We start from the raw sequence: 16844 nt of genomic DNA, 5'->3' as shown, positions 1-16844 counted from the left end.
TAGCTAGTTATCTGGCTAGCTTCTGATTGGGGTTACGGTTCTAAAGTATAAAAAATAGCAGGTCCGTACCACATTGGGTGAGGCGGAGTGTAGGAATGTATATTCAGTTCCTAGATGGAAAGTGAAATTAAAATATATACGAAATGTATACTAAAAATACGAGGACTATTTACACGGGACAAGACAAACACACGTCCGACTGCTACGCCATCTCGTTATTGTTATGTAATTTTCATGTGTTACTTTTTGATTTGATATTTTTTTAACTTTAGTTTATTTAGTAAATGTTTTCTTAACTCTATTTTTTTAACTGCATTGTTAGTTAATTAAGGGCTTCTAAGTAAGCGTTTCATGATAAGGTCTGCACCTGTTGTATTCGGCGCATATGACAAATACAATTTTATTTTATTTGAATATAAGCCATTGCGACGCCTCCAATAAAAAAAACTATTTTTGCCTGGCATTTTAATATAAATTCTTTAAAGCTATCATAAAACCATGATCAATATGCAAAATTGGTCCCAATGCACCAACCATGGATTATATAATTCTACCGGAAGCAGGGTAGTATAGGAATTTCCGGTTACGTCAGCGTGTCTGGACTCCATTAGGGGGTTGCAGCTGTTGAGAGAAACAACAACAAAAACGGAGCGATTGACGGAACTATCACGGAGTCAGTGCGTTCTCAGGCGGGTTACGAAGTCTAAATTCTGGGAGCTAAAACCTCCTTTCCCACCCGGGGCTTCGCCGGCTTCTAACCACGGCCGCTCTCGGTGAGGAAACTCTGGCCTCCGCTTCCTCCTCCTCCGACTCGGACACCGGCGGAGCGTCGCCGCCCCCACGGAAGAAACACCGAGCCTCGGCGGCGGAGGGAGCAGGAGAGTCCGGGGATTCAACAGTTGCGACAGGCCTTTCTGGAGTTGTTTTGGGACTTGCTACTACTTCTCCACATCACCAAGCCACCTCTGCTATTCACTTTAACCGGACCCTTGTCAACAATCTCAGCGGCAATAACATGCAGTCAAACGGGGCAGGACAGGGACAGGATTCAGAGCTTTCCTGCCTGAACAGCGCGCAAAACGGGGAGTCATCCTCGGCTGGGGGAACGCACTTCAACGGGCTTCTGGTCAGCACAAACAATGGGAATAGTGTCGGTACCAATAACGGAGCCGGACCGGGCTCAGGGACTTCCACAGCCTCTGGTTCGGAGGTCAGCTCCATGAAAAAGAAGAAACGTCTTTCGCAGTCGGAGGAAGATGTCATCCGATTAATAGGACAACATCTCCACGGGTTAGGGCTAAAGTAAGTTTACACGACGTGTCATTGGAAGGAAAAAACCCTAACATGTCAAAGCACATGATTCATGACATATAATTTATTTGTGAGTTTTTTTCAAATAGCGAACTGCGTGGTGGCGGTTGATTAAAAACGGAATTCTGCGTTTGACAGACAAACATGGGGGAGGGGGTAGTTAGCAAGCTAACGTTAGTCGGAGGAAGAAGGGGTCCATTTTGCACAATACGGAGTGGCTAGGTCGATAGAACCACTGGTCTTCGTTACGATTGTTATTCTGACCTTTTATACAGAATAAAAACTCAAGACAGTTCACAATTTGGTTGGCTACCTTGACCCCACACAATAACTTTTTTTCAGAGTAACCTTATAGGGCTAGTTGAATTGCGTGTTGTGAGTTGTATATATATTTTGTTACACGGATGGAAATCGTATTACATCACCTTGAAATCCAGCGAAAGATGCTGCAAAATATATATTGACTTGTGGCTACTAAGGATGTAAATGGCCATAGCCTGTTTGAAATGACCGTATAGATTTCGCCTATTTTATACTATGGCGGCACCGTGTTACGTTAGAATAGTTGTCAGAAATGAAATGCCTGCGTTTTTAGAGGATTGCGCAAAAGTGCGTAGGGAGAACAACTATACCCTGTTTGACAGCGTCAATTTGTTTTCATTCTCCCGTGTTTCCCATATTTGGACCTTTCGATGGCTTGCGTGTTTTCGTGACATTGACATTTGGTGTTTACAAAGATAACGTCGATAAAGGAGTTTGCTTGATACATTGCTGTTAACTAGAAAAAGACTGGGTCAGTGTTTCTTTTGAAACCTTTTGAGCGGCAGTCGTCTTGAACAACAACCATGGTACAGCCTCTTAAACCAGTGGTTATATCTTTCTAATCGCTTATATTATTCTGACGTTGCTATTTGCAGACAAATAAATATGACAGTCTGTCATCCATGTCAACAATGGCAGTAGTGTAAATATGGACACAATCACCATTTATAGCCCCAGATGCAAAGTCAGAGCGATGTTTAACTCGTATCATTATTGGTGGTAGTGAAGAAAAAAATATTGGTGGTAATGGTGGCTCGTGAAGTAATCAGAATGACTTCCCCACTAGGGTATGATTTCATGGCGGCTGTGGAATGCGCGTCTATTCAGCTGTTATAGATTAGAAACGTTGATTGACTCTAATAATAGATAGGAGGAACACAATATTTTGAGCCCTCCATGGCTAAATTGGCCCATGTCACCACCATAATGGACTGTTAATGCAGTGTTTGATAGACCCAGCCTGCTACTGCTCGCCAGTGGAACTGCCATTACAGGAGCTGCTAAGAGAGCCTGTTTGGGTATGTTTATATGGGGGATAAATACATGCATTGTCTGCTATGGAACTGACGCCCCTACATTTCAAATGTGGAATGGAACGTGAGAATGGTGTCCGAACTCAGCAGGGTGACGCTGTAAACACTGCTGCACCACTCTTCTTTGATACATGAGGATGATGTCATCATGCTATGTTGTCAGTACAGCCCCACTCCATTTTATCACAGACACCTTTTCAGCACACTTATAGAGATTTACAGAAAAGGTACTCGCAGTTGACAGGTCTAGTTTATAATTATAACTGATTATTACTAATGCATTATAACTTATTGCTGGATATGGTTTAGATTATGTTATGCCTGTCTCTCCCTGTCTGTCGGTCCGGTATAACATATCAGTTCCATTGGCTGTCTTCTTGGCCAATGTTAATCTGTTTGCTATGAACGTTTAGGCAATTCATGTTTAATTCGTCTCTTCGTGGTCAATTGATTTTGGGCTGACATTTCAGTTCCTTTACATCTGTACGTTAATGTCCGTCTCGTTCAAATGTTCAGCTAATGTTTGCTGTGAACATTGGGGTAATATTTTTATGGCTCCCGAGTGGTGCAGCGGTCTAAGAGGTGTCACTACAGACCCTGGTTCGATCCCGGGCTGTATCACAACTGGCCATGATCGGGGGACCCATAAGGCTGCTCACAATTGGCCCTGTGTCGTCCTGTTTAGGGTTTGGCCGGTGTAGGCTGTCATTGTAAATACTAATTTGTTCTTAACTGATTTGCCTAGTTAAATAAAGGTCAACAAAAATAAAAATGTTTCCCCACTCTCTTCTCTACAGTCAAACAGTGGACCTGCTAATGCAGGAGTCGGGCTGCAGACTGGAACATACCTCAGCCACAAAGTTCCGCAACAACGTCATGGAGGGGGAGTGGGAAAAGGTGGGTCCCACGTTACCATAGTTACACCTCACCTTTAATGTTAGGCATAGCCTGCACACATCTACTTCAAGAGAGTACCTTTAACATGGTTCTGTTACTAAGTATCAATCACATGTACAACACCAACATTAAGCTACATATGGAATACATAAACAGTGCTGTTAATAATCATTTGTGCCAATCAATAAAATATTGGAACTTGTTGATGAAAATATAGGTTGCTAAGTTCCTAGTAGGGATCTTAAAGAGTTGTTAGTGTAATTACTTTCTCTTCTACATTGCCACAATACTCCCCTTCCAATAGCCTTGGGCTAATAAGGCTTGTAAAAAAAAACGCAATATTTTTTAAATCCCATAAATGTACAGATATTACTGTGCATTATCTGAACTGTAGCCACAAAATGGCTTCACACACCATGACAATGACAGTTATTGACTTCCTCCACTGAGAAAGAGTGTGCTTATTGTAGTGGTCAACTGTTTTGATTTGTTGTTTTTGTGGCTTGAAAGTGCTGAGCCAACTATTTGTCTCCCCTCTCTCTCTTTGTTTTGGTCCAGGCTGAGAATGATCTCAACGAGCTGAGGGCACTGATGCATTCTCCCAACGCTATTGTGGTAAGCCCAAACCTGACCTGAATGACAGTCATCAACGCAGTGAAAGGGGACCACGGGTTCTAGAACGGTTCTGTCCCCAACCTGACTGTTCTAGATTAGAAAGTCCCTCCTTTGTGAGGCGGATCCATTCTGACTGGAATTTCAAGTGTTCCGGAATACCTTGGACGGACTGAATGGAATGTTTACAACAGATATCCTCATATATGGGGGTATAGTATCCTGCATTTAATAATTTGCTGGTCAGATGCTAAGTGTATGGAATGATTATCAGTAAAATGTTCCACCAATATTATTATTCAACAAAAACACAGTTGTATAATCACATTGTTAGTGTTTAAAGAATTTTGCATTATTAGTAGCTAGGCTTCATCTAATTGGTGACAGATTTTCATGCAACTATTCAAAAATCTGCATAAAGAAAATATGTGAATTTCCCCACTAGTAGTGTGTTTCCATCGAACTGACTTGTTGCAGATAAAAATCAGTGCGTGATGATTTAGTGCTCACAAAATGTACTTTTTCGCTTAATTTTCATGTACGGAATAAAAATCTAATGTTCAATGTGTTTCCATCACATTTTCAACTCTAACGATAGTTTTGTCACAAACTGTTGCGTTAGATAGCAAATGTGCCTACTCTGGTCTTGGCATGTGCACTGTAGCCAACAACTCGCAGATACAGTGCAGGTAGGCTAGTCTATATAATGAGATTATGGATAAGAGCTACAATATTTTTTATTTGTCAAAGCGGCAGTTAAGCATTCATCATCATGTCACCAGAATAAGACCTGTGACATTTTATTGGAAGGGAGCATTGAACTCATACCATGCACTTTCACTACCCTGTGAAGTTCATAACTTTTTTCATCTGTAGCCTAATTTAAACTGCATGTTTTCCCTAGTCGTAGTGGGAGGACACCATGCCATGGCGTGACGCTGAGTTTACTTCGATATGATGGTTATAACAATATCAACATCAATATTTGCTCATAAAGGTTTTCTATATATATCATCTAATATCCATACATATTCTGGTGGAGCCCTGAGATGGAGCTCATTTGTCATTCGGCTATTCTTCTGAGATTGTAAATGAGGGGAGTCGCCTCTACCACGGGTACAGAGTGTTCAGATGTCATCTAAAGAACACGGAGGACTGCAGCTAGGCTAAATTATGATGATTAGACCTTGCTAGCTCATTAGGAGACAGGATACATTTGAGTCAGACACTCTTATCCAGAGCGAATTAAGTTAGTGCATTCATTTTAAGGTGGTTAGGTGGGACAACCACATATCTCAATCATAGTAAGTACATTTTCCTCAATGTAGAATGAAAAGGATAGATCTCAAAATGGTCTCCTGTAGCTTAGTCAAGCGCCTGTGGAGTTTTATTCTGGTGAACCAAAGGCTTGTTATTGCACAATTCATTTTAAATCGAGGTAAACTATATCCTGTTTTATGAATGTCTAAAAATGAATAGTCGTTTTCTGCCCTGCCATATAGCAAGAAGGTATGCAAGTTATGTCAAGCTGATTATGGTGGACACTTAACGATGGTAATTTTATATGCCAGAGTCATGGTTATAATTGAAAAGGTCAAACCGTGTTGGTCCTTCTGACAGGTTGTGTGTGTTGTGCACTTGGGCACACGTCTGTCTATGTTAGGGTGCGTTAACTCGTCTGTTGGGCTGTGGCAGGCCCAAGATAAGATGGATTCCTTTAATAATAGGGTTCCCGGGTGGCGCAGCTGTCTAAGGCACTGCATCTCATTGCTAGAGGCATCACTACAGATCCTGGTTTAATTCCGGGCTGTATCACCACCAGCCGTGATTGGGAGTCCCATAGGGCGGCGCATAATTGGCCCAGCGTCATCTGGCTTTGGCCAGGGTAGGCCATCATTGTAAATAAGAATTTTTTTCTTAACTGACTTGTCTAGTTAAATAAATAAAAAAGACCATAAATGTCAGCACTGACCAAAATACCCAGACTGGTTAACGCTCTTGTTTGTGGTCACAAGTATTAAGTTAACGAGGAAGTGGCTAGTTACAGCTGGCACTGTGAGGTCTCTGGGGTTAAGCCAAGGCCTACCAATACCCCCCCAGTTCACTGTCACCATGGTAATGCTGCCTGTCACTCAAATGATATCGGTATGAGCAAAGATGATCTATGTGGGACTGACAGCTCTAATAATGGGCATAAATGTCCACGAAGGCGGAAAGCATGCAGGAGGAGGCGAGAACATTCTAGCCAACCAGTTTCACGTTTTTTTTGTCGTATGTAAGGGATACACATGGTATGCACCGTCCAATGAAATGCTTACTTGCAGGTTCCTTATCGACAATGCGATAGGAAATAAAGTAAATGGCAGTAGAATAGAATAAGATTTTTAGCATAAGGATAATACAGGAAGGCACAATTTATACTCCAATATTTACATGTGTTTTGGGGGTGGGGGGGCAGTGTATAAACTGAACAGTATAATAAGAGTCTGGTGTGCGCTAAGGTGAGGAGAATCAGAGCAGGTGGTCAGTCCAGCTCAAGTGTTCAGCAGTCTGATGGCTTGTAGATAGAAACTGTCTCTGAGCCTGTTGGAATCAGACCTCATGCTCCGATACCGGCTGCCCCATGCTAAGGGAGAGAACAGCTTGTGTTTGGGGTCCTTGATGATGCTGCGTGCCTTCCATCGGGCACCGTTTTGAGTAGATTACCTGGATGGGTTGGAGCACGGTCCCAGTGATGTACTGGGCTGTCTTCACCAGCTGCTGGAGGGCCTTGTGGTTGTGGATGGCGCAATTGCTCTACCAGGCCGTGATTGTCCAGCTGTAGTAATTAGAGATGACCTGGGTCGGCATGCCAGATTTCTTCAGCCGCCTTAAGAAGTAGAGCTGCTGTTGCTCCCTCTGGACGAGTGGTGGTGTTTCATGACAAATGGACGCAGAGGAACTTAACTTGTGACTCTACCGTTGATGTGGATCGGGGCATGTTCCCTCTGCTTCCTGAAGTCAAAAATAAACTCCTTAGTTTTCCTGACGTTGAGTGAGAGGTTGTTGTCATGACACCACAATGCCAGTTCACTTACCACCTTTTATAGGTTGACTCGTCATTGTTGTTTATCAGGTCAGCAAACTTGATGTTTGTGTCGTTTAAAGCCACGCAGTTGTGGGTGAACAGGGAGTACAGCAGAGGACTGAGGACACACCCCTGGGGGGCCCCTTTGTTAAGACTTTGTGTAAACAACAGGCACAACTCTGATATAAAAAAAAAATTCTAAGTTGCCGGAATGCCACGTATATAAATGCATTTGTAACAACCTAAATATGGAACTTCTATCCGATCAAATAAGCCTTGCGTAGGAAATTAGCAATAACATTTTATGTTGACCAAATTCAACTCTGTCATTGACCTCCATACCAATAATCCCCACTTCCTCTGCTTCTCGCTGTATTTTCGCTCGGACAGATCTTGGGGCGGAGTCAAGCATCTCACTTTGCCTCTTTCTTTCTGGTATGAGTGCCTGCACCCTTTGAAGCACAGGATCAGAGGCGTTATGTTTTGAAATTAGTTAATTAGTATTAATCTGAAATCTGTTGGTCAGGATTCTGGGCTCCCGACGCTTTTTATGAAACCCTTTTATCGCCACTTGCTTACTTCATTTGTTTCTCCTCTCTCTCCTTTTTACTCATCTTTTTCTTCCCCCTTTTCTCTCTCATCCTTTCCCTTTGTCTACATTATCTATCAACCCCCCCTCCTCCCCCTCTCTCAATTTCTCCCATTTCTTCGGCTCTCTCCACCTCCTACTCCACCTTTCTCTCTTCTCCTTCATCTACCCCTCTCCTTCCCTCTTTCTCTGTAGCGTATGAAGTTCCTGCTCCTGCAGCAGAAGTATCTGGAGTACCTGGAGGACGGGAAGGTTCTCGAGGCTCTGCAGGTGCTCAGGGGAGAGCTCACGCCGCTCAAGTACAACACGGACCGCATCCATGTTCTCAGCGGGTACGCCATTACCTATCAATCACTTTAATCATCGGATGATTCAATCGATCAGTGAACACACGTGCTCCACACAGTCATTCAGTATGGCATTACTGTTTCTACCAATCATATCAATCCGCTGTCTGATCAATCTGTGCAAACAGCATCCTCAGTGGGTTTGCCTGTCTATCAATCGCACCATTTACATAAGTCAACACGTAAGTCAATCATCAACTGTTACACTGTCGAGTACAACTCGGGACAGGATCCAAATATTCAGCGGGTAAATAAAATAATCCGCATGCTCACTAAGTATGCCAGTCTGTCTCTCAAGCAGTCAGTGGAAACCTACATTTATCAAGAAAAACGAACAACCAAATTTGCGTCAGTGGTTGATCAGTCACATTGTCAAATCAAATTTTATTGATCACATACATGTGATTAGCAGATGTTATTGCGGGTGTAGCTAAATGCTTGTCCATCTAACTCCGACAGTGCAGTAATATCTAACAAGTAATATCTAACAAATTACACAAAATATACCCAATACACACAAATCTAAGTAGGAATGAATTAAAACTATATACATATAGACGAATGATGTCAGAGCGGCACGGACTAAGATAGTGGAATAGTATAGAATACAGTAAATACATATGAGATGAGTGAGTTCAATGTGGCTTTGGAGTAATAACCAGCGTATACAGGTTAATATTATGTTAATATTACTGTTATTAGAGGTCATGCATAACAAGTATTTGCCCAGTGGAGTATGTTGTAGTCTGACTGTTTTTTTGTTTTGTGTAGGTATCTGATGTGTAGCCATGCAGAGGACCTGCGCGCCAAGGCAGAGTGGGACGGCAAAGGTGCAAATTCACGCTGCCGACTGCTGGACAAGCTACAGAGTGAGAACACTGGCCACATTCCACCACTCACTCACACACACACACACATTTCATATAAACACAAAAATACACACGCTACGTCACATACAGCCTCATGACACCGTATACACAAAGTCAAACAGGGCTTCACAGGGGTCTAGGGATGCACTTCAGACTGGATTATAGTTTGACTCCTGTCTCTTGTCCTTCTCTCCAACCCACTCCCTCTCCAGCGTACCTGCCCCCGTCGGTGATGCTTCCCCCACGCCGGCTGCAGACCCTGCTGAGACAGGCTGTGGAGCTGCAGAGGGACCGCTGCCTCTACCACAACACCAAACTGGACAGCAGCCTGGACTCTGTCTCCCTGCTCCTGGACCACGTCTGCAGCCGGTCAGCAACACACTCAGGGTGACATTTTCTGCCAAACACAGCTGAAATGTGCAAAAAACTAAACCTGAAAACCTCTCCTTTTTACGATGCCTACTGTAGACATCGGTAAAGATGGAGGCAATAATTTATGCGGATATAAAGAAAAGCATGTGTTTAAATACAGGGTCTTTGTGTGTGATACAGAGCTTTCCTGACCTCTTGACCTGACCAATATTTTTGGAATGCTACGATGTTTTTTGGTTTCAGAAATGTTGCGCACTGCAAGAGTCGTAAAGTGAACAGAAAAGATCACCCTCAATCACTTACTACATACATTTATTTGTCACATGCTTTGTGAACAACAGGTGTAGAAAAACAGTGAAATGCTCACTTACGGGTCCTTTTCTAACAATACAGAGTTAGTTTAAAAAATATATATGTTTTTAATAGGGACACAAGGAATAAATTACCAACGCCCATCAGTAGCCTCTATCCTCTCTTCATTCTTTACCTTGTTCTCTCTGTCCCTCTCCACTGTCCTTCATTTTCTTCTTTCTCTCCTCTTTTATTTGACCGATTGACCTTGGTTGACCTCTCTCCTGGTTGGCACTGTCCACAGGAAGCAGTTCCCGTGCTACACGCAGCAGATCCTCACAGAGCACTGTAACGAGGTGTGGTTTTGTAAGTTCTCCAACAACGGCACCAAGCTGGCCACCGGCTCCAAAGACACCACCGTCATCATCTGGCAGGTGGACCCTGTGAGTACCACACTGAGCCCATATCCCCCACACCATCTGCTGTGTACATTCCCACTATATGCCTTATAGGAGTCATCTGCTGCATTAATGGCAAAGATGGTCACCATCTACTGTCTTTCCGTTAGTGCTTTACGCTAACCCAGAGCCTGGTGTCTGTGTGTGTGCTGTCTAGGAGAGCCACCAGTTGAAGCTGCTGCGGACCTTAGAGGGCCATGCCTACGGTGTGTCCTACCTGGCCTGGAGCCCTGACGACGCCTACCTGATCGCCTGCGGACCCGATGACTGCTCCGAACTCTGGCTCTGGAACGTCCAGGTATGGCAACACACACACATACGTACACACACACCCCGGGTGGAAAAACAGTATGTTAGTGCGGGTAAAAAATCTGTATAGGCATAGACTCCGGCCGTCCAGGACAGGCAGGTTGATTGAATTAATTAATTAGTTAAATAAATAGAAACACATCAATTAATGTAATTTATTGGTCAGAGTCCCTGATTTAGATGGGCCTGCTTTTTAAAATACTTTTTCTCCCCAATTTCGTGATATCCAATTGGTAGTTACAGTCTTGTCTCATCGCTGCAACTCCCGTACGGACTTGGGACAGGCGAAGGGTGAGGGCCATGCGTCCCCCGAAACACGACCCAGCCGACCCACACTGCTTCTTGATTCAATGCCCACTTAACCCAGAAGCCAGCCGCACCAATGTGTCGGAGGAAACACCGTACACCTGACGACTGTGTCAGCGTGCACTGCGCCCGGCCCGCCACAGGAGTCGCTAGTGCGCGATGGAACAAGGACATCCCTGCTGGCCAAACCCTCCCCTAACTCGGACGACGCTGGGCCAATTGTGCGCTGCCCCATGGGTCTCCCGGTCACGGCCGGCTGCGACAGAGCCTGGACTCGAACCCAGAATCTCTAGTGGCACAGCTAGCACTGCGATGCAGTGCCTTAGACCACTGCGCCACTCGGGAGACCCATGGGCCTGTTAAAAACAGCCGTGCAGTAGACATCCAGGCTGGGAACTCTTCAGTGTCGTGTACTGACTGAGTGGTGTTTGTGCCCTGGTGGGTAGACGGGCGAGTTGCGGACCAAGATGAGCCAGTCCCACGAGGACAGTCTGACCAGTGTGGCCTGGAACCCTGACGGGAAACGCTTTGTCACCGGGGGACAGAGGGGGCAGTTCTACCAGTGTGTAAGTATTGTAAAAGGAGGATGTGTGTATTAGTGTGTTTTACCAGTTTGCTGTGTGTGTGATCTATCCACCAGATATACCAGTGTCAGTTGGTTCTTCCAGTTTGTCCTGCCAGTGTGTGAGTAGTGGGTAGGATACAGGACAGGAGGAATGAATTATACTGCAGCGAGGAGGGACTAATACAGTACAGTAAATGGACAGACTACTTTTAGATATGCACCTTCACTTCTTATTGATTAGCTGACTAGACAAGAACCTGCTGACCTTCAGAACAGAGACTGTCAGGATCTAGTATATTACAAACTGTGTATTTGTGTGTCTGAATCTGTCTGTCTGATTTTCTACCTGTTTCTGGCCTGTGTGTGTGATTGCCAGGACCTGGATGGTAACCTGTTGGACTCGTGGGAGGGCGTGCGTGTGCAGTGCCTCTGGTGTGTGGGGGACGGCAGGACGGTGCTAGCGTCAGACACTCACCAGCGGATCCGGGGTTACAACTTTGAGGACCTAACGGACAGAAACATGTGAGGGCTGCGGTTTCTCCCCGTACCAGATCACAATTTACCCTCCTGACTATTATTCAGTAGATTAACAACAACAAAATGGTTCAGAAGTCTTTGTAATAAATGGTTTATACATGCATGGTTTATACATGCATAATGAATACATGAACAAATTATACATGAATTACTAACTGTTTACTACTTTTTATTCATGTTTTATAAATAGATTATTAACAGACCTAAAGGAAGCGTTACTGGACCAAGTAATACCTTCAGAATGACTCATCTTAATTATGAAGTTGTCTATATACAGATATCATTGAACAGAACACAGATCAGTGATTGATCTCTGTTGTGAATTCCTCTTTTACAGAGTTCAGGAGGACCATCCTATCATGTCTTTCACTGTTTCCAAGAACGGAAGATTAGCTTTGTTAAATGTAGCAACTCAGGTGAATGGGGAGAGGGTGCTATACTTGAATACTGAAAGGACTGTACCAGCGGTATTCTGTGTGTGTGTGTTTGTTTGCTTGTGGACTAGTGTCTGTTTGTGTGAGGGAGATGGAAGAGAATGTACCAGTACTAATGGCTGTGTTTAGTGTCTAATTGCTCCCTCTCCTTCCTCCCCTCCTCCCTCCATTCTCCCCCCCACAGGGAGTGCATCTTTGGGACCTGCAGGACCGAGTGTTGGTGAGGAAGTACCAAGGTGTGACCCAGGGCTTCTACACCATCCACTCCTGCTTCGGAGGCCACAATGAAGACTTCATTGCCAGCGGCAGCGAAGGTACCACCCACAGACCCAACAGCAGCCATTTTAGGCACTGACCACAGCTACTCCTCAAGTTTAGGATTAGTGTTGTAGTTGTTGAGCCCTACAACAAACGTGTTCACCACTGTGTCCCTCACTATGGGTGTGTCCCAATTATCGGGGCTCAACCCATGTCTCCATCTCTCACATTCATAAGCACACAAATACAGCAACCTTTTCAGCATATCATAGGAAGGTTGACATAAGGCTGATATTTTCTATATTAATACCATTGTACCCCCCCCTCTCTCTTACACTTTCTCCCCCCCCCCCCCCAGATCATAAGGTCTATATCTGGCACCGACGCAGTGAGCTGCCCATCGCTGAGCTAACAGGGCACACTCGCACAGTCAACTGCGTTAGCTGGAACCCCGCCATCCCAGGCCTCATGGCCTCCGCCTCAGACGACGGCACTGTGCGTGTCTGGGGCCCCGCACCCTTCCTCGACACACAGGTGGTCGACGGGCTCAACGGTAAATACCGCTAGCATTTTGTTAGTTCAATGACCGTAGTAAGGCCGTAAGTTCAATGGCTGTAGAAAGGCCAAAAGTTTTACAGGTAATTATGTCATTCTCATCTCTCCCCAGAGAACTGCAGCAACATGGACAGTTGATGGTGACGTTGGAATGGAAAACTTATTCTCTTTTACAACAAGAAATAAAACCAACCAACAACAAATAAACATCAAAACGAGAACGAAATCCAAAAACCTGACAAAACTAAACAGAGAAAAGTAAATCAATTGTCTCATGACCGGGCAAAACTATGGCGGTGAGGATGAAAACACTCTTACAAAACTAGGTCTTCATCCAAAACCAGAACCAGTGACTTGGAAGACCAGTGACCTGGGAAATCGATCTGATCCATTACTCCCTGCTGGCTTCCTCCACCCCACCAAGGCCACAGCCACACCAGGGGCTCTCCCCTGAATATTCCTCTGGAAACCCACCTCTTCCCTGGGCCTCAGGCCCAGCATCACGCCCCTGACCCCTTCAGACAGCCATTACAGACCATCTACACGGATTGGACCGCGTCTGTCATCTGTCTCTCTCACCTACCCGTGTGTGTCCATGGGGAGGGTGGTGGGGTGTTAAACGGGTGGAGGGGGTTATAGCAACTCTTCCGTTTATTAGTTTTTCTTTTCTCCTTTCGCTCCTTTCTTCGCACTTGAGTTGTTGGACGAAAGCAGAAAATCAACACAAAACCAACCAACCGACAAAGAAAAACTCAAAGGCTATGCTTACTTTGGATTTTTTTACGATAGTCATAGCATTCTTATTGTTATCATTTAACAGGTGAATCCTAGGGTTGAACTAGGAGTAGTGGCCGTGGAGTGCTTTAGTGTGAGGAATACTCTCTCTCAATTTGGAAAAGCTATTTTTATCCCTTGTTTGAAGTCTAACACGGACACACTCGCGCCAATGTCCCCCGAGTCGCACCCTCTGACTCCCCCTATCTCCCACTTCCGAGCTTAAGCTATGAACCGCACAGCTCACAGTTCCACTAGATCTGCCTGTTGGGTGGGGGTAAAGGTCAGCTGTCAAAGGTGAGAGGTCAGTGGTAGCTGGTGTAGTGTGGTTGCGTCACTGCTGTAGGGCCAAGTGTGAAGCAGTCCTCGTGTTGAGTATCTCTAAGAATGACATACTCTTGGATGTAGAGGTCTGTACATGCAACTATTGCCGTACACTGAGGACTGCACCTGTCCTTCCTGTGTGTGTGTGTGTGTGTGTGGGTGAGCGAGCTTGTGTGTATGGGTGAACTTCTGTGTGTTTGTTTAGGTGAGTGAATGCAAGGGCATGCACACCAGCAGAAGATCATGCTTTCCCCTCCTCCCCCAGTGAAATTATAAAGAGGATTTTAATCCCATTCAGAATTAATCCAAAACCCCAGAGCGACCTCTATCTGTGGAACAAAGAATACTTGAGAGCCATTTTGTAGAAACACATTTTTTTTTTTAAACTTGGGCTTTTCTTTTTACATTTGACTTTGCTTTTTTATATATTTCTCCTTAACAACACCTACCATTGGAATGGCACTGAGATACCGGAGTTGGATCAATTTTGTGGGAAAATTCACAGAGTTCACAGACTTTACACAAACACCCTCGCCTGTCCCCCCCAGACACACCCCCACATGTACACCCAAAACACGCCGCTGAGATCTACCCCTAGTCGCACCTGCAAATGCTCAATTCCAATATAACCTGCTCTTAGCTCCCACTTTGACAGAGCTGGATAGGTATAGGCAAGGTTTTATGGGTGGAAGTGATCATATTGGAATCTAGCTCACGCCACACTTCCATGCACCCTACACAGTACACAGTAGTACACCATTCTTAATGTTAAGCATACAGAACCAAACACAACCTCCCACATATACACAGGCATAGCTGCTCCATCTTACATAGGCTTACAGCCCTTACTTAGCAAGACTGATTTCTGCACAACACCCCTTTCTCTCCAGCCAAGTCCTCCTTTTCAGTGATGAAGGCACCATACAGAGCTTTCTTCCTCCCAATTCGGGGTATGTAATGACTATTTGCTATGGACTGATATTAAATGTTTAAAAAGAACGCTTTTCTGTCAGTTTTTATGAAATATTTTCTTACTTTCATTTTTTGTTCTCATATCATTTCATTCTCTCTCCCTGTATTATCATATTAAAATATAACCAGACAACTGGTGTCCTATATTTTTTTTAAATTCATCTTATGATTAGTTTTGTCTTTTGGGTTTCATTTTTACTTATCCACTACTTCTTACATATTAATAGTGAATATGCACAGTAACACTCATGCCAATATGAGTGGGGTGAGTTATGTTTTGGGAGTGTGTTACCTTAAGAATCAGGTTTAAAATGTCCACCTCTCGCCTTTTAAAAGTGAGACATTGTGCAGTGATTCAATACCCGTGTCTCTGTGGAATATGTCCAGGACAGAAAAATTCTTGCTTTTTTTGTGCCACTGTTGGTTGCGTTTGCCGTTTCTACCCCTACCAAAATCAAAGCACTTGAGACTCAATAGTGGCTCTGTGGGTGTGTGAGATTCCATGATCTGTGTTTCACATTCTGGAATGGTGCTTTTCCCATTCTAGAACCTTCCATCTCTTGGACCCCTGAATGGACTTGAACTGCCCATCCACACCTTATGTCATGTCTGAGGAGTTGAGGCAAATAAAAAGTGAAGAACCCAAAAGCTTTCACAAAGTTATAATTCACCTGCTGGTGACATATGCTATGTCTGAATGCAACTTGGTGTCTACTCTTCCTTTGTCTTGGAGTTTCTAGGACTGTTTATGATTTGATACTAATAACTATCTTATTTCTCTCTCTGGAGGTGGTGGGGCTGGGTGGGGGAGTAAGCGTTTACGGTAGCAGATTAAAAGAGTAATTGGGGGACGGGGATCTGTTTGCGTTGTTTTATTTACAAAAGTGATTGTACTGTTTTGTATCGATGTGTAGGAGAAGTGTTGTGTGGATATTTTCAATAAAGCTTTCAGGGTTTTGAAAAAGAGCTGTGGCCCAACATGGAAGTATCAAGGGGCTGGATTACAGATATGGGATCAGTTTACATTATCCAATCCTATCCACAGTTCCACATAATCATGAGGGAGTACAGAGCTAAACTGACCTTTAGGTTTGTGTAAAGAGGCAACATGTCTCGACAGACTTTAGAGGAAAGTTTGAGTTCTCAGACTGAAAGGAGCTCTCCAATTTCCTGTGTTTAACTTTGTTTGTACTGTTGACTGGTTCACACACTTGAACATTTGATGACATTTGGTGTAATTCAGAGAAACAGCATGGCAGCAAAGAGGCATAGTGTGTGCATCAGAGGGGATCAAATGCCAAATTTGGGGATAAACAAGAACTGTTACCAATAAATTGTGACTATTTTAAGTTAAAAATCTTGTTTGAAATACATTTCTAATTTGAGGTGCCTTTGTGAAGTCGTTTTCTCCACGTATTATACAGGCCATAGAGAAATTGCATAATCTCCAACTATAGACCTTTGTCTCCATTCCTCTTTACATTAGCTCACCACCGCCACCAGGTGGGAAATTATATGCTTGCAATAACATTTAATGGCATTTTATTTACATAACATAGCCTACATTCAACAGTCTATGGTTCAATGCTGAAATACTCAAGGATTATAAATTTGTTTTACCTTTTCCTCCAGTTTGAAACCA

At 44.0% G+C, this 16844-nt stretch overlaps 1 protein-coding gene across 2 annotated transcripts; it reads left to right on the top strand.

Moving 5' to 3' along the window:
- Nucleotides 1-576: 576 nt before the first annotated feature.
- Nucleotides 577-15229, top strand: LOC139556415 (WD repeat-containing protein 26). 2 transcript variants are annotated; one of them, XM_071370349.1, is made up of 14 exons: nucleotides 577-1302; nucleotides 3464-3563; nucleotides 4122-4178; nucleotides 8027-8163; nucleotides 8950-9047; nucleotides 9260-9416; nucleotides 10015-10153; nucleotides 10326-10466; nucleotides 11230-11349; nucleotides 11725-11870; nucleotides 12223-12301; nucleotides 12504-12633; nucleotides 12936-13130; nucleotides 13245-15229. In XM_071370349.1, exons 1-14 carry the CDS (start codon nucleotides 1016-1018, stop codon nucleotides 13268-13270), a joined length of 1812 nt encoding a protein of 603 aa, XP_071226450.1. In that variant the 5' UTR covers nucleotides 577-1015; the 3' UTR covers nucleotides 13271-15229. The 2 variants fall into 2 exon arrangements, with proteins under 2 accessions (XP_071226450.1, XP_071226449.1); XM_071370348.1 differs by having other exon boundaries at nucleotides 9260-9434; nucleotides 13245-13347.
- The last annotated feature ends 1615 nt before the right edge of the window (nucleotides 15230-16844 follow it).

This window comes from Salvelinus alpinus, chromosome 27 (genome assembly GCF_045679555.1).
Source record: "Salvelinus alpinus chromosome 27, SLU_Salpinus.1, whole genome shotgun sequence".
In the NCBI taxonomy this organism is placed as follows: Eukaryota; Metazoa; Chordata; class Actinopteri; order Salmoniformes; family Salmonidae; genus Salvelinus; species Salvelinus alpinus.
Note: the sequence above shows the minus strand (reverse complement) of the source record. Positions and strands in the feature narration are given on the sequence as shown.